Raw genomic sequence first — 19,177 nt, 5'->3', positions numbered from 1 at the left:
GCTTCGTACGGCGGCGTTTGGTTTTTGATTGTAGCGTTTTGCGCAGGGTGAAGCACAGACTAACAGACGTAACACTGAAGCCTCATTCCATTGTCAATAAAAAAGAACATTTCAAATTTTCGCTTAAGCCAAGACTCAAACAACAGTCGCTGCGCGAGAAAGCCGCTCGCCTGCGCTGGTGCTGATGTCAGATAATATACAAGTAAATTTATAGCATTGCTAAATTTATAGCAACCTACTCTGCGTAGCGCGAAGACTGCACTATGTAGACTGTGTCAATGAAACGATGTTTTGTTAGAAAATTTGTTCGAAGTGTTACGTCTGTTAGTCTGTGGGTGAAGTAGGCCCGATTTCCCGTTTGGATGCACCGCTGGATTTTCTTGTGCCCTCGTTTCGATACCCACTCATCGAATTACCTCCTCGAGAGCGATGTTGCACAGCATGCAGGACAAACCGTCACCTTGTCTCAAACTTGGGCGCGTCTCGAATGGATTCGAGAGTGACCTATGAAAAACACCACTCGATCCTATGAAGCTCTGATCAGTCGATTCAGTTCATCCGCAAAACCATGTTTCTTGCATGAACTGCCATAACTGGTCTTTTTTTACGAGTAGGGAATCTGCCGAGCACCTTAGAAGATACGGTACTATCAGACACCTGAGAAGACAACTCAGGGAGTGGGGTTAGGTATCCCGACCCCCTAATGGGGCGTGAGGATCCAGACCCACTAAAACCCTACTGGAGTCTCCAGCCTCAATTCCCCCACCTTATCGGTATTACTTCAGGGAGGGGGTATTGCGCTTAACGCACTTTCTTAGATAACCACTGGACTATGGTAGTTAAGCTGTTTTGTAGCTCAAGTACAATCTTGGTAGCAGCCGCTTTGATCGCTACCCAGACGTTCGAACAGGAACACATCCTTTTGACTAAGTTATCCGGAGTAGTGTTCTGTCCGCTCACTGCCATCATGTTGCTTCTAGCGCCAGCGAAACGAGGACATATGAAGAAAGCATGTTCTGCAGTTTCCTCAACATCCACGCATTCGGGACACGGGGGGGGACTCCGCATGCTCAAAATTGTGCAGATACTGTCTAAAACAACCATACCCTGACAGAATCTTTGTCAGGTGGAAGTTGACTTCGCCGTCGCGCCTGTTGACCAACCCGGATAGTTCCGGGATAAGTCGATGCGATGTGTCCACCGGCCTTTTGTGGAATCAGACCATGCCCGCTGCCATGTGGTCATCGAGGCCAATTTTGCGGTACTCCGTATGCCTCTAGTTCCACGTTGGTTGAAGCACTCTACGTCCTCGCTGATGATGATGACAATAGGCATCATACCCGCTAAGACGCAGATTGCGTCATGTGACTTGAGAGTGCGATACGCACTCGCCACTCTCAAGCACATGAGGCGATAGGTACTTTCCAGCTTACCTAGGTAGCTTTTGGTTCCTAACGCTGATGACCACACCGGTCCGCCATACCTAAGTATGGACTGGACCACACTGGCAAATAGCCTTCGCTTGCTGCCATATACCGCAGAGCTATAAGACAACATACGAAACAATGCCGAAATAGCTGTGGAAGCCCTCTTGCAGGCATAGTCGACGTGGCTCCCGAACTTGAGCCTATCGTCGACCATGACTCCTAGGAGTTTTAAGGACCGCGTTGACGAAATAGTGCAGTCCCCGTCGCTGATATTTGCTTGGTCCACCGACTTGCGGTTGTTCACCAAGATAACCTCCGTTTTATGATACGCTAGCTTCAGTTTCCTGGAGCGCATCCAATCTTCGACAATGCTTATAGAGTGGGCAGCCGTTAACTCAACCTCTTTGATAGATTCACCGTAGACTTCCAAGGTGATGTCGTCCGCAAAGCCGTCAATCACCACCCCTACCGGAAACTTTAGCTTCAACACCTCGTTATACATGACGTTCCACAACACCGGGCCCTGTATGGAACCTTGCAGAACCCCTGCGGTGAATGGAACGCACTTCTGACCCTCCTCCGTATTGTAGCATAGCACACGATTCTGGAAATAATTTTCCAGAATCCTGTACAGCGGCACTGGCACTTGGACGTTCCGAAGCGTGTTGGCTATGGAGTCTCAACTAGCGCTATTAAATGCATTTCTCACGTTGAGCGTGACAACTACGCAATAGCGGATACCCATCCTCTTACGCTGGATTGCCACCTCAGCTGTCTTAGTGGCACACAAGATGGCATCCACCATAGATTTGCCTTTACGGAAGCCGAATCGGTTCCTTGACAGACCGTTTGTACCCTCCGTGTATGAGTCTGTTAAGAATAACCCTCTCTAGCACCTTGCAGGCAGATCAGCCTATATGACGAGAGGACACCCGGAGGTTTTCCCGGCTTCGGCAATAGGACTAGGTTCTGCCGCTTCCATCGGTCCGGAAAGTGGCCATCTTCCAGGCATCTACTCATTACTGCCCCGAATAATTCGGGAGCCTCCAAAATAGCCGCTTTAATGGCCAAATTCTGGATTCCGTCTGGTCCCGGCGCCTTGCTCACCTTTAGGGATTTAGCGATCTCAATCAGTTCCTCGTTCGTAACCGTCGCTTCCTCCCCGACCTCTAAACCGCCGTCGCCCACGTTATGGTCTGAGATACTAGAACGTCGGCCGTGGGAAAACTTAGCGGCCCGAGGCCAGGGCCTTGGCTCGTGGCGAGGAAAGAGGCCCTCGATGATCCGCTCCAGCATCTCTGGTGATCGCTCTGCGGGCGCCATCACGCCCTTTGGTCTTTGCCGTTACGACCCTGTAGGCATCACCCCACGGGTTCGTACTAGCACTAGCACATAACCTTTCAAAGCAGGCTCGTTTACTAGCTTTTATCCCACTCTTAAGCGCTGCGCGTGCAGTAACCAGTAAGCCAGTAAGCCGGCGACCTGGCATACCTAGGTCGGCCTTTGCTAGGTATGGTGGCGTCACACGCTCGTGATAGTACCTCAACCAAATGATCAGCGTTTGGATCGAGCATACCGCGATCACCGCACTCTCTCCGGATCGCTTCCACAAACACTTCGGGATCGAAGTATGATGTGTTCCATCCACGGGTGGTTGGAGTGTCGGCTCTACCTGCCACCTGCCGTGCCTGATGGTCACTGTGAGTGTTACCACTGTTTACTCTCCAGTCTCCTATCAGACTAGGACTGCCGAATGTCACGTCGATGATAGACTCCGCACCATTCCTACTGACGGTACTTACGGTGCCGACGTTGGCCAGATCTACGTTGAGCTTTGCCAGAGCCGCAAGCAGAATCCGACCCCTATGGTTCGTGCAACGACTTCCCCACTCTACCGCCCTAACTGGGCTCGATCGACTGAATCGTATGCAGCTTTGAAATCAATCAAGATATATTGCGGGACACGTTGTACTTCCGACATTTCTACAAGATCTGTCGGATGGTAAAATGTTGGTCCGCAGATGCGCGAGCCCCCATAAAGACCGCTTGGTAGTTCATTACGAAACCTTGACCCTCGATTATCTAATTTTCCGCTCTTTCCCCTTCACAGCTTGTCTCCCCTGAGATACTGTCAACACCATTGTTTTAATACTTTTTTCTACCGTTTCCTCCGTCGATTTTTTACAATACAAACTACCGGTATAAAATATTAATTCCAAAATTTACTTAAAACATATATCAAATCTGATTTTTCCTGGAAAAATTGATATTGACGCTAATTGCTATCCAAAAAATTGGGCCTTAATATGGGCTTAATGATATAAAATTCAATTAAAATCCTCAACACTCAAAATGAATCGCAACCAATTTCATTCCAAACTATTGCAGAAGAATTGTCCACAGTGAGTGCCTGCGTTCGCACTTTCCTTCGGATACACTCAATTAGAACAAATGGGAAATCGATTTTCCATGTCCTCTAAACCGCTGCACTATGGGCAAAAACGAGTCAATAAAAACGGACGCGATTCAGAAATACCCGGCCAGCTGATAAAATATAAGTGATCTTATTGTAAAATTGTTCGGTGAATCGCGTGGTGCATACCCCTTCCCTATTTGTTGTCGGTAAACATCCCATTTTACTCATTTTTCCCTATTTTTAAGAATATTTATTCTCGCTGAAATTGGAAAACCTAATTATTTTGTGAAAAGAGAGCTTTTTTGACTCAGTTTTACCCCGTAGTGCACTGGTTGGCGGTGCCATGCTTGTAAATATCACAGTGCAGCAAAATAAAAGCACGAGTGAAAGAAAATCGAAATGAATTGCGACAATTGAGTAGCTTTTGCTATGTACATACATATATGGGTTCATATATGGGGGCGGTGCACGCAAAGCGCCATTGCCGTTAGCAATTACGTACGTCTGGTTGGTTGCCGTTGGCCGTTAGCAGCAGCAGCAGCGTGGAGCTTTGGTAGTTCTAAACAAGAATATTCATACTACAGGCTGCGGAAGGTAAAGCGTAATTGATTGTAGTGACACGGTAAACGTGACACTATTTTGTTTCGCACGTTAAAAAATTTAAAAAATCCGAGTTTGGGTTCCCCAATTTTTTGGGAATCTTCCTGCGGCATTTTTTATTGCAATTAGGAGTCACAAAAATAAAATTTACATGAACAAGCGTCTGGAAAAAGTGTTGCTGCCTTTCCTGAAGCAACTCGGTTGTTCTGTGCTGTGTTGGCCGGATTTGGTATACTGCTATTGCTGGTGGTGTGCAAAAACAAGAACTAGCGTTGAGGAAATCAATTATCATTTGATTTTTTATAAATTGTTCCAATTTTTAATTCACTCAAAACACCTTAAAAGAATTTTAAAAAGCATTTTTTGTGTTTAAAATATTGTTTTCGCAACAATAAACTATTCGTTTTACCCATTCCCTCCCTTCAACAACAATCGTGTATAGTTTGATTCGTTGCTAGCTGTTTTATTCTTCATTGCTGCGTTTCACCAACTAAGCCAGCCTACCGTCCGAAGGCTTTTGCCTGCGCTTTACTGTCCTTTCATGTTTCGATAAACAAATATTCAATCGAAAATTGATTCATTTTATTTTGGTTCCATTGTCTACACTAGTTACTAGTTACCAGCTTCTGTGCATACCGACCGGGACCGAGAGGGTGGCGGACGGTGAAATTGAAATTGATTTTTACTGCCTTCCTCAATCGCGAAACAATTCAGCTTCGAACGGAAAAACCGTGGGCTAGTCAACGATGGCAAAAGTGGGCACCCGAACGGAATTTGTTTCGCCGAGCAAAGGTTATCGACCGGAAGAAAACAATACTTGGCTTTCAGGAAAATCGTCACGATTCATTAAGCAGAAGCGGATTACAATAGACCGTTCGTTCGGTTCAAGACGCTCACGGCCTGGCGGCGGCGGCGGCGGCGATAACGATGCCGCCTTTGGCCCGGAAATTGCAAGTTCTTTCGCGGAGCGCAAACGACCGCAGCGGATAACAGCACGTGCTTCCGAGCGAAAAAAGGCGCCACCGATCGCAACAAATGTTGGTAATTGTCGTCGAAGCACCGCACCACCGTCGGGCCGTTTGTAAATCCTTTCGCAGAAATGAGTGTTAATTAATTAAACGGATTTGGCTGTTTGCTTTTTCGTCCGAAACTATGCTGGGCATTCGGTTTGCTGGCATTAATTGATTGTCAAAATAAATAAACGTTTTCCAGAGTTCGTGGGCGTTGCAGAGGAACATAAAAAGTAGCGATTTTACTTGAGACTAAAGTGTGAGTTAGGCAATTACTTTGCTCCCTTTGCTGCAGAAGGTTTCCACTTAACTTCGCGCTAAAAGTAAATGTCTCAACTAAAATTTCGCGAATCTACTGGTTTGGTAACAAGGTCCGAACTACGAACCTATAAGTGTTGCTTCAATGACCCTCCTCAATCTTCCGAATGGCGGAAAATTAACACTATTTTTCCTTCACGTCTCATCCTGGAGATACTATAAACACGTTTGTTTCATTGCTTTCTTCTACAATTTCCTTCAACTATACTAGGTACTATAAAAAATCATAAAAAAATAAAACTAAAATTCAACAACGTTTAACCTCGTATTTGAATCAAATGTATAATCAATTTATAAGTGGATCTCGAAAATGGTTCAGAGCTGGCTGATGATTGAATTCCAGACACGAACAATGCTAAAACATTGACCTTACGAATAAATCTAGTAATTTCGTTTGTTTCAACCAAACTGCAAATAAAATTGATCCCTCACTCAAACATATCGATTTCACATTTTCCCGAACAGCCTCGAGCCTTATTGATATCAACAACTGTTTGCCAATGGTTTGTCATCAAGTTAATATCAACAGGACTGGCCAATGTTTGTTTCAACTGTGTTCATTATTTCAGCGCAGACTTCACCCTCCCCGTGGTTCGTACCAACCTTTATGATTGTAATCAAAATACTGCCGCCCTGTGATTGGCCGACCAGTCGGAAGCAAATTACACAAAATCAGCAGCTGCAACATCAGCCGGTCTACTTTCATCAAGCCTGGGTTATTCGCATTTACGATTCAAAACAACGCTGTTAGGCAAATAACAAACACACACACTCACACGACGACGGAATCACTTGGTAGCACAGATAGATAAGCAATCTGTGAAAGGTAAATGTAATTTAGTGGTCTCTGGAACTGCCTGCCGCGCTCCTGCCGTGAACAGCTAACGGTCCTTAATGGATGTAATCCGCAACATTCTCGTTACAACTATCATTAGGACCTGTCGGCACGTTTTGACTTACAGATAGCTCGGTGGATAATAAACGGGAAAATGTGGTTTACTAGCTTCTAACTTAATCGCTGTCCGTCGTCGTCCGTCTGAATTGCGAATTTCATTTAATGCAACGAAAAACTTCGCGCTTCCTCCGTGTACCGTTTCGATGGAGGCGGATGATTATTTAACCTGTTCTGGCTTGCTAAATAATTAACCGATGAAGCCAAACAATTTTCTTGCTCCATCCAAAACATCTTTCCCCCAAGTAATTAAACAACTATTTTAGCATGCCACTCACAACAAGTAATTTACGTAAACAACACCATCATGGCACGAAGAACAGACGTCGGATAGTGCTGTATTTATCGCTTTGCGTGCCTGGCGGTAATCAAGACTAATCGTCAGTCAACTCTGCCAGCACTATGATACCCGCAAAAACTTTTCCGCCAATAATCAATACGGATTGCTCGGTAGTGTCAGACGAGCGACGTCGGGAGGAGTTTGACATCGTCAACTAATACCGTTTATATTGCGATCGACACGATATTTAACCAAAATCTGCATTAAATTGCTATATTAAGCATATTCGAGCATGAAGTTTGCTCGTTTATTTGTATTGTATCCATAAGCGTTGTTCCGCATCCCGCAATCGTTTGCAATGCTAATGAACTTCACCAACAGCGACTTTTCCCCGGGATAAATCAACACAAAAGTGTCAATTCGTGATCGGGACCCACCGCGCCGTGCGTCGGCACTGATATGCAAACATGCGATGATTGTTATTGTTAACGTTATCCCGAAGTTAAGTAGAAAATTATGCAGCATTTGATATTGATAGCTATTTCACAATATACCGTAAGATTAAGTTTTTTAGTCAAAACCAAATTTCATACTAACTTGACGTTTTAAATGATAAATGCGATACCTATAATTTAAAAACTTGTTTATTTTAAAAAAGTACAAAAATATGAATGAATGGAGTTACCGAATGCTTTCAATTCATAGCTCGAATTATTAAAATCTTCATTCCATAAATCATACATTTAATAGCCGAACCAAAACAAAAAGCTAAAACTACAAAATTAGCATCTGATTCAATGAGTCCGAAACATTCGACAAACAAAGCAATGCAGTAAAATACATTCAACTGAATATTTGATGTTGAGCTCATATGGTAAATCAGTGGCATACAAATGCTAGCCAAAAATAAACAAATCGGAAAGATCATCATAATTTACCAAACTAGAGAATATTTATTTGGTTGACCATTGTTTGTTCTGCCACACACGCATACACAAACAGGCTCATTCTAGTTCCCGCGCAATTTGTTCGATTCAATTCATCGATTGTCCTCTGTTCAGCGTTTCAGTAACAACTGCGCTCATTTTTCGCCCGACGGGAAGTTTGATGCTCGTTTCATTGGAAACAGTTTGATCTGGCATTCACATCCACAAAAAGGCCGCCTGCCACACCGCACAGTTCTACCCACAATACTACGCACAATCATCGCGATTGTCACGGCTGATTAATGTGTTTAATTTCATTGATGAGATGCCCGAACGTGACACAACTTAAGCGTGCCGCCGCAAACAAGAAAGCATCGAACTCCGATTGAATAAATATAATCGTCGATGAAACTCGATAGGCTTTAACTTTTCAGCAGCAGTTTGTCAATCTGTGTTTACATGCTTTTGATTTTCCAATCAAAATCACGAGCAGGAAAACTGGGACAAATTTAATACACCAATCAGTGTGATTGGACAATAAAAAAGCTTAATGTGTTGGATGGAGTTATGGAATCCTGAAAAGTAGTAAAATACTTTGATCATTGAACAAGTGATTTACGCTACACGTAAACTTGTGATCCGATGTCACCTGCCATGCCATGTCTGCCAGATTAATAAAAAAAATGAAATTGAAATTTTAAAATACCTCCTATTTGAATCTACATATATAAAATAGCAGTTAAACATGCATGTCCTCCCAGATGGCCACGGGGTACGATGCTGAACAAATAAGCTAGTTGTCGTATGTTCAAATCTCCACTGGGAGAGGGTGTTAGTGTCAATAGAATCGTAGCAGTAGCCTCGCAATTGTCTTGTACTCAAACGGATAGCTGCGAAGTCAGTTGTATAAAAACAAAAGGTCAAAATTCGCTAACGGAATGTAGCTCCTATGTTTTGCTTTGCTTTATAACATGTACGTAAACAATAACAAGAATGTGTAATAAAATTTATGTGCAGAACCTTGGTAATAGTGTGATATTGAATTTTGAGGTCAAAATCGGTCGGAAAACTCACGTTTGAGTGAACGTAACAAGTTTCAGATTATAACGATAAAAAAATAAGAGATCGCCAATTTTCTTTCTTTTAAATTCGTTTCAGTTTAAATTAAGTCAATAAGTTTGTCTTCATATTTGACTAGCATACTTCCCAAACATTTACTTAATTTCTTCTCTACGATCAACTTATTACTCAATTATTTTCCAACTCGACTTGCCCTGTTTTCATATTGCTTGCTTATACTTACTTTAGCAGCCGAGAGCCGCGGTGGCTCTTGCCGTATCAAGAATTCCTCTCCATTGCACGGTGGTCCGGATTCGAAAAAGTGCGGACATTAGCAAATGAGAAGCTTAATAATAAAATATGGCGCATCTTTTTGCACTATTAGGGTGACCGTGAATTCACCCTAAGGGTGATACTATCTTTTGTTTTTTTAAATGATTTCAAAAAAAAAATTTTTTCTCCAAAAAGTTGCAGAACACACTAAAATAAGCAACTTTGCTGAATATAGTAACCATCTATCTCTTACCGGTTGCGAAATATAATGATGTGTTAAAAAGGAACACTTAAAAATCAATTATGCTCAATAACCTTGCGCACGATTTTTTTTGCTTTCGAATGTTGTATAAAGTTATAAAATATGCTAAAATACACATTTTTTCTAAAAGCTGTTTGTCGCTAGGACGCATATTTCATAAGTTATAAAAATAAATGAAAAATAAATAGCAATATTAAAAAAAAAAATTTCATTCGTGCAATCTTTTATTTTTATTTTTTTTTTACTTTAAATAACCCTCCACTATACCCCACACCAAAGAGCTCAAATGAGCTCCATGGTAATGGACGCAACTATCTCAACTGCGCAACTGCGCAGCAAACAAAATAAAAAAAAAACAAACTTAATAAACTAACATTAATGAGTTGAACTTCGCGCAAACCAGACAACCATTAGGTGAAAGTATTATATTTTATCTATAAAAAAATATTTCCATCAGGAGATCTCTAAAGGAAAAATGTGTTATATTTTGTTAAGGGGACATGAACGAGCAAAATTTTTGAAAAAATCATTATTTTATTATTTCAGATTTTGATTCTGCAGTCTTTTCCGCTTATTTTGGTACTACATTTGTAATGATCCGACCACGGGAAGTGGCCGAAAAACGATCATACACATAAGCATTCCAGTGCGGCGTGGAACAACTACGGCGGAATAAAACGCTCCTGGAAAACCACGATTTTCAAACTTTATGTACCTTTTTCTCAGAAACTACACAACGTATTGGAACAATTTTTTTTTTTTGTTTTGTTGGTAGCAGCTTGGCAAAGACTTTTACAACTTTTGAGTTTCGTAAACAAAACACAGCCAGAGAAAAAAGAAAAAGAAGAAAAATATATGCCTGAAAAAATAAAATTTTGTCTTTTTCTTCTTTTTTCTCTGGCTGTGTTTCGTTTACAAACCTCAAAAGTTATAAAAGTCTTTGCCAAGCTCCTACCAATAAAACAAAAAAAAGTTTGTTCCAATACGTTGTGTAGTTTCTGAGAAAACGGTACATAAAGTTTGAAAATCATGGTTTTCCAGGAGCGGCGTTTTATTCCGCCGTAGTTGTTCCACGCCGCAATGGAATGCTTATCTGTATGATCGTTTTTCGGCCACTTGCCGTGGTCGGATCATTACAAATTTAGTACCATATCATTGAAAGAAAAATGCAAATTTAGTTTTCAAATCGAAAATAACAATATTTGGAAGCACTGTTTCTCAAAACTGATATTTTTTTCGGATTCCTTGGATAATTTTCCTAGAAAATGCACAAGAAAGTTTGTTTCTAAACTTAATATCTTCGAAGATATAAGCAAAAGAATTTAGCAAAAATGGGGCTATTCATTAAAAAGAGGGGGGCTCCCATTAATCGAGGGGGGGTTCAATCGGCACCAAACTAGGGATTTGTGCTTTTTCGCCCAAAACGCACAATCTGACCAAATTTGGTTGAAATCCGTGAAGGTCGATTACAGGTGACTCGGACTCTTCGCGTGGAATGGCCCATATGCATCTTAGTGAAAACCAGTCTTCAAAGAAAATGTGTATTTTAGCATACTGAATAACTTTGTAGAACATTTGAAAGGAATAAAAAAAATCGCGTGCAAAGTTATTGAGCATAATCTATACCTATAAATATGGATTTCTGTCTGTCTGTCGGTATGTTCATTATAGAATCGAAAACTACTGAATTGATCGGTGTGAAAATTTGCATGTAGGGGTTTTTGAAACCGCGGACGGTTCTCATGATAGTTAGAGACCCCCCCCCACCGTTTTAAGAGGGGGCTCCCATCCCAAGTAACAATTTGAGTTTTAATGCACTCTTATTGCGGTTTTATGACCAATTTTGGTCACCAGAACCGTCATAAGTGTGTAATAAAACCAGCAATGTTCCTTGGGATACAAATGAAACACAAATTACTGCATAACTAGAGGACTACTAATCAAGCAATTGGAACCAAATTTGGCATGTTTTTGGAGGCAAGAATTTTTTCTATGGTGAATTGAGACCCCTCCCCTCTATAGAAAGGGAATTATGACCCCTCCCCCTTTTAAGAGGGACGGCTCCCATATAAATGAAATACAAATTTCCTCATAACACGAGGGCTAATCAAACAAATGGAACCAAATTTGGCATGTGAGCGATTTTGGAGTCTTGAATTTATTTTATGATGGTTAGTGACCTCTCATCCCTGTGATAAGATATAACTAAAGACAAATAAAACAGAAATGAATGATAGGTTTTGAGCGCTAATAGCTCAGCGGTTTTCCGATCGATTTTCAATATTCTTACACCAATCGTTCCGAAAATCTTCTAAGAATTGACCCAAATGAAGAAAAGTATAGATTCTTGATGTTGAACTATTGAAAAATTGAAAATAATGAACCTATCTTTTACCAGAATTCTCGCTTCGTGATTGGTTGTTGGAAATGACGTCATCAAAGTAGAAACGCGTTTTCACGCTTAGGCTTATAATTCAGGCAATTTTCAATAGATTTCCAAGATATTTACACCAATTGATCGGAAAATCGATTTGGAAAATATTGAAAGTATAGAAAACAATTGATTTTCAATCCGCGTCATTGAAAAATTAAAAATAACTCTAACTCGGTCGTACTAGAAATTGTCGCTTTGTGATTGGTTGGAATAATTTCCAATTATTATCTAACAAGTCTTGGTACAATTCAGGCATCACCCAGAAAGTTGATCGAAAGTTCCATTTAATTCTACTATAACAAAGTTACAAGAGAATTAAATGGAATCCTACCCTTTCTCGTTGACTGCCAATTGGCAGTCTGCAGTTCCCGGTCGGTCGTATTCATCGGCTGCTGAGGAAAGGAAAGTGTGCTGAGCGTGTGTTGGAGCTGGAGCACTCGTTTCGCTGCCGTGATGAAATATCTGGCTGCTGAAGGTCTGGAATTGGCAGGAAATATGCTGCTTGCGCAACAAAGTGACTAGAATCATCCCACGTCACTTGCAGCTGGCCACTTGGAGTGGTATTTCATCGTGACTCAGGACCATACACGAACAGCTTGGTTGATCGTACAGCTGCTGAGGCTCTCCGGTTGGTCCGTTGCAGCAAGCCGTACCTGGTTTGCGGTTATCGGTACTCCAATTTACCGAACAGAGAATTGCGTTAGTGCAAGTTTATTGCAAGCTGGAGTTTTGATAATCAAACCATCGTTCCTTTTAAGGGCCACACAACGATTGAAGAGTTTATTATATTTTCTTGCCCAGTTAATACCATAATAACACAGGCAACGAGGGAAAAATTAATTTTTCGCCATTGCGGACGACCAACAAATGACGGAAATAAGTTTTCTGTTCACGGGCGACATTTTCTGCGACTTCTAAAACGTCTGCAGCTTGTAAATGCTTTATTATCAGTGTTCTTTTGTAAGCCGCAGAAAAGTTGTGCAAAATTTTGAAAACTCGCGCTTACCGTCTACCGATTACCAGAGGAAAAGCGCTGTTCAACGCAGAAACAGATCATAAAAATTTGTTTACTGTTTGGTTTAGTTATTGACTTGGTTTCGTTTTAATAAAATAGATTCAATCAATTCATGGATGTAACTCCAAAATCGGTTGAGGATTCAATGTATACAATGTTACTACTTTGATAAACTTTACGTATGTAGCTTGTATACATGAAGAATCGTATTATTGCATGCATGGATACATCCTACTATCGCTACAAAGAGACTTACATAGTCCTACGTCACCTATGCGGTCGTGTCTTGTGCACAACCCCTCTGATTTTTTTCATTTCTTTTATAACTTATTAAATTTTCATCGGAAACTGTTGTGCTGTTGTATCGTTTAAAAGCTTGGCGATATGTTAACTAAGTGCAATACGGTATCGTTTCAAAACTGTAGAAGGAATACCATCCAGTCCAGCTGCGTACGAAGTCTTCAGTTTATTTAGTTTTTATTTATTTTTTATTAAACCTTATTTTCCATGCCCGTCCAGTTAGCTCCGGGGTACGATGCTGGCCTAACAAGCCAATCGTCGTGTCGCAGCCCTGTAATTGTCCTATACTCTAAACCCCGGCTGCGAAGTCTGTCGATAAAGAAGGGTCAAGTTCTAAAGGTCGTTTATACCCATGGTTTTGCTATTTACCTTATTTTTCAGCACGGTCATGAAAATGATTTTGTTAGAAAAACTTTAAATATGATAGAGATAGAGGATCCATATTTCGTCAGGAGCCATATTTCGCCAGTTTGATGAATCCAAAGTCTTTTTGCATATTTTTGGTAGACGTAAAAGAAATTATTTGACGAATTGGTAAAATTGAGGACATCAGAACCAAATCTCTCAAAGTTTGCGCTAAGTTGTTCATCTTGACCCCTTAGAAGATGTCAGAAAGTTTCGTAGTGATACACATTTCCTACATGATTTTATTAATATTTGAATATCAAAATGGGTACACGGGTACCACGTTGCCCACATTAGGGTTAAAAAACTTTTAATTCTTTAACTAGCTCAAATTTTTCCCTAAACATACACTTCACAGATTTGTTTATTTCGATTGTTAAGTACATACAATTAGTTCTGTATTTTAGTGAAACCATCTCCTGAGCACTAGGCAGGATTTTTATCATCCGTTGATAAAGGTAAATAAAAAATGTGGTTCGAGTAAGCGGATTGAATTGACACCCTGCTGCCAAACCCGTAAAAAAGCAAAACCTAGGTGTTACATGTGCTACATTCCTACAAACTTGACCTCCGGTTTTTATGCGACAGTTTTATACGACTTCGACAGTTGCAGGGCCACTTGCTACGATCCTATTGACTCCAACAGCCTCTCCCAGTCGAGATTCGAATATACGACGATTGACTTATTAGGCCAGCATCATACCTCGAGGGCAACAGGGAGGCAGTACCATCCCTTAAAATTTCATTCTTCAAGTGGAGGGGGACAAGGAATTTGATTTTGTAATTTTTATTTAAGTCGATCTTTGATTCTATTTTTAATTGAGTTGAAATTTTTTCATGGAGAGTTTTTCCGAAGAAACGAACATTTAATGCAATATCATTTCGAGTTATTTTCTCCCATACAAACGCTATTGCCCGAAGATAAACACATATACATTCATATTACATCATGATTGGATGCTTTACGCTATCGTTCGTTTTTTTTTTCTTCGAAATTTTGTTTAAGCTGCTACAGGACCTGCTGTTCGTCGTGCTGTTGACAGCAATAAATCGTTCAGGTTGAGGGGACAAATCAATTCAATTGCTTTATTGGTGTCGAACCGGATCGCAAAATATGTCAAGCATTCATAACTCTCCCGGGTGGTACCCGTGACATTCTGAATATGATAATTGTAGCGAAATTTTATTTTGAGCAATGTTGATTGAATTATGTTTGTAACGCAAAAATTATAAACTAAATTTAAAGCCTGTACTTTAAAAGATTTGGCATTGAAGCTAGTTTTTGAACCAAATTTTGCTAATTTCCAAAATTCCTTCTTCGTTTGCTTCCACAATCATCGGTTGTCAGTTTCCAGTTACGCATTCAATCGATCACGGGAGCACCTCATTTCGCCTATGTCAGTCCCATCAGAAACGGAAGGTGAACGGCACCAATTCTCAGCACATTCCCTCGACAGTTGTTGCGAAAACCGACACCGCGCGCTGCTTCAACTCGGTTTGTATACCCACATCCGCTCGATTTGTGTGGGAGAACACAACAACCTAATTCGATTCACCTAACGGTGGAAGAGAGCTCTGTTGTAAAAATCACTTTGCTCTTTGAAAGCCTCAATATTTAAAATATTTCTTTTGGCTGGTAAGCTGGCATTCAGATAAATCATATTTATAAGCATAATTTACTTTACCTTGAAAAATCCATGAAAACCTTTCTCATTTAACACTTTAACTAAATCACGCTTTTCAAACGTCTGTTTCCTATTCATATTTCAATGAACACAATCAATAGTGATTAACAAGCCCATTATCTTCCACAGAAGACAAATAGCGTGTAAATCGGCTCAGTCATCTCCGAGAGTCAAGCGTTCTTTTTATCACCATCTCATTCACCTAGGATTGCTCACTTCGCCGAACTGGGTTGAGTGGTATTAATTTCGTGTTTTTCAATCGATGCTCAAACCTTTGCTCTAGTAGGTACATAACAAAGATAAAAGAAAACTCTGCTGATGGTGCTCTGCTCCTCTAGCAAAATGGCGAGATAAAAAGAGTTTAAATCCACCGGGGGAACGGAGCTTGTTTGGCAGCGCCACTTTTATGCAAACACAGTCATCCAGTTATCGGTGGATCTCGTACACATTGAGCAGTCAGTCGCTTATTGAACCGAGCGCACTTGCTGCTACTCTATCCAGTGTGCAACATGGCTCCGTGTTCAGGACACGAGAGATGCGGCAATTGACACACTGAGAGTAGCTATTGGCTGGCGGGAAAAAAGCGAGATCCAAGGTATGAGTGGAATTTAAATTGAGTTTTAATTAAATTTTTAAACTTTTGCATATCGCCCCGCAGCCAGGCTTAAACGGCCAACAGAGAGGTAGGAAATGCTCGAGCTTCTGATGAAGGGAAAGCTGCGGAGAAAACAGCAGAGGATGTGCTATTAATTTCGATCCGTAGAGGGTCGTCAGGACACCCGGTTTAAGCGATGCAATCAGCTTACATTTAGGTGTTTGCTTGTTTATTTGTTTGAAAAGCGTTGTAAATTATATTATATCTCCCGGTAAAAATTGTACAGCGCCTCAGTTCGTAAAAACTGTTTTTTAACCTTTTTACGTACCCGATATGAAAATATAGATTACTTTTAGTCAGACTGTTGACTCTATTTTCACTGATTTTTATTACATTAGATGGGTTTTAATGACTATGTTCGTAAACCTAATCCGTTTTTAGACTATTGCCCTCAAAATGGAACTTAGAAACTGGTGGACAACGTTGTTTGCGAGTTTGATCTAACTCTAGTCTAACTGTCAATGTCCTGCTGAACTTAAGAATTGGTCTATTTGAGAACTCCAATATCGTTTCGGCAAAGATTGTGGACTGCTAGCAATTGTACCACTATTTCGAGGTATTAAAAATGTAATTCTAATTTTTTTACCATTTTCAACCAATTAAGTGCCAAAGTTACAATATTTGAAAATCTTGTGTCAATAGTGACCCCGTTTTAAGTAGAATAACTCAATTGTGACCACGTGTGCTACTTGGGTAATATATGTAATGGCCGAATCACAAATGACCGATTCACGGATGGCTGAATCACGAATGGCCGAATCACAAAAGGCCGAAGTTGGAGCTGGTTACTTTTGCTGATGCTCGTTCCTTTCATTTTCATGCCTGCTCGCCGAATGTGCCCTTCAATAACGATATTGAACACCGCACAGGACACTCTATCTCCTTATCACAACCTACTGCGTGATTCGAAGGGCCTCGAGAATGCCCCTAAAACATGTACGTAGCACATCAGCTTTGATCAGCCGCGTCAGTTTGTCCGGAAAACCGTGCTCGTGCATTATCTGCCATAGCTGTTCGCGCTCCACTGTATCGTATGCTGCTCTGAAATCCACGAAAATATTATGCGTCGGCTCGACATTTCTGGAGGATTCGTCAGAGAGTGAAGATTTGATCCGTAGTAGCTAATCTCTACCTGTTGGATTTAAATAGCTACACCCGAGAGTGCCTTTCTGATGTTCAGGCCATTTTTGAAGTCCCCCAGATCCAGCTTCCTTGGCAATGGTCAGTCTGGCCAACTGCACGTAACGGCACTAAGTGTACTATGTCTGCTGACAATTTAGAAAACCAGCTTTGCTACTATTAGAAAGACTAGGAAGGGGTAAGCTCTTCTTCGTTTACGTAGACTTTCCAAGATGAGACTAAAGCTATCTTCAAAAGGAATGAGTCATATCAATAAAGGGTAAATCTAGAAATAAATTATCCAAGAGTTTGCTAACTTTGATTTCTGTAAATTACCAACTGGAGCTGATGATTTTTCTCTTGCACATAACAATAAAATTTTATCCTTTTTAATGCAGTAAGAAAACAAAAACCTATTAAATATAAAAGAATAAATTATTTTTTATTGTTGCCAAACATTTTTGGGATCATAAAATTCTTTGATGAGTATGAGCTCGGTATTCTCACCTATACTTATTTAATCATAAACCTTCCAATAACATATTTATAGCGTATGTGCTTCCATTTTACGCTACCTTAATTTTTCAAGGTTAACAAAAATAGTTTACACTTCAGTCGTACAGCGGATGTATTGGTTTATTCAAGCTATAGAATAAAATATTTACGGAGTTGTTTGGGGTGTCTTCACCAGTCCTGTTTGTAGGTCGCAGTAAAACCAATTTTGCACCATTTCAATAACTGCCTATTCCATTCGTTTGGGTTGTTATTTACAGCCACGGTGGCGTACAAAATTTATTTGGCAGGCGTATTCGCACACACTGCCTATGCCTGTGCGCCAATATCCGGCACAAGAGTGAATCCAGTTGCAAATTAAAATTTAAGTTATTTGTGGTCTGATCGTTCGGGAGCTAAAACTTCATTTCCAAAATGGCCCTCTATCGATCAGGTGCAGTGGGGCAGCGTTTTCAGTGTGTATTGCGAATGGGCAGCGGGTTGGAAGCAATCCTGTTCCATAGAATTTGGTCATGCGATAGGTGGTATTTCCGGATAGATTTGAATGGCAGGACTGCTAGGGATCGGCAAAAAGGGGAATAATCTAACGGAGAGCAACATAATAAGATTAACGAGTGTTACTGGTTTTCAGATAAAATGAACAATAATCACATCTACTAATTCAGTTTTTGTTCAACGAAGAATGTAAATTGCTGGAACATTGTTAATTTTTTGACGGACAAGTAAAATCAAACAAAGTTTTGTTTAAAATTTTTATTAACTTTTTGTTGAGGAAAAGATTACAGACGTTCATAAAAAATGTTGTTAAAAAATTATGAGAGAGTCAAAAATAACGAATTGTAATTTTCTACCTGAATTGAAAAATTGGGGTACCCGTAGAGTATTAAAGTATAAGAAACACGGTTCGAGTCTAATTTAAATTAAGTAAAAAGCCAGCTTTACCACACCTCCTTTCGAGTTTATAGGCACTTCGTCCACAATAAACATCACATTGCCACATTTAAAAGCTTTTTCTACACGCGTCGAAAATCGCAATATTACTGGGCAATTTCTTCAACTGATTACACACGCTATTCCTGTTAGCTTTCATTTTCCACTTTCGTGATTTTCAAGTGTAGTTTTCATGCACCAATAAACAGGAACGCGCGATCCCGTTAGCGACGCGACAGACCGGGTGGTGGGTGCTGACTGAGGCCGAGTAAAACCGACATGTGTGCAATCAAAGCGCACGCTTTTTGATGGTGGCTGGCTACTTTCGGGGCTGTGAAAGAACTCCGCATAGATTCATGAGAGCTAACTTTTTACCTACTCCACTTTCAGTAAAAAAAAAAGTTTTTTCAATTTATTACCCCATCAACCAAGCTGCTGCGTGAGCACGACGAGGCCGGCCGCCTGGTTGGTGAAGGAAGAAAAATAACGAGAGAAAAAAAAACCTAAGGGAAAATGGAACTGTGCCTCCCACTGGCCATTAGATTTGGAATGGTTGAAGCAAAATTTATACTATTTGCTGCCAGATACCATCATCACA

The 19,177-nt window shown here is 40.7% G+C and overlaps 1 protein-coding gene across 1 annotated transcript in view; it reads left to right on the top strand.

Moving 5' to 3' along the window:
* Positions 1-5,189: 5,189 nt before the first annotated feature.
* The window catches only part of LOC128736410 (uncharacterized), a 94,395-nt gene continuing 80,407 nt past the window's right edge, over positions 5,190-19,177 (top strand). The window contains exon 1 of the mRNA XM_053830893.1: positions 5,190-5,484. Within this exon, the coding sequence (XP_053686868.1) occupies positions 5,190-5,484 (295 nt within the window). The remainder of the gene's footprint in view (positions 5,485-19,177) is intronic.

The sequence above is a fragment of the Sabethes cyaneus genome, chromosome 2, assembly GCF_943734655.1.
Source record: "Sabethes cyaneus chromosome 2, idSabCyanKW18_F2, whole genome shotgun sequence".
In the NCBI taxonomy this organism is placed as follows: domain Eukaryota; kingdom Metazoa; phylum Arthropoda; class Insecta; order Diptera; family Culicidae; genus Sabethes; species Sabethes cyaneus.
This window is presented reverse-complemented; position numbering and strand designations above follow the sequence as displayed.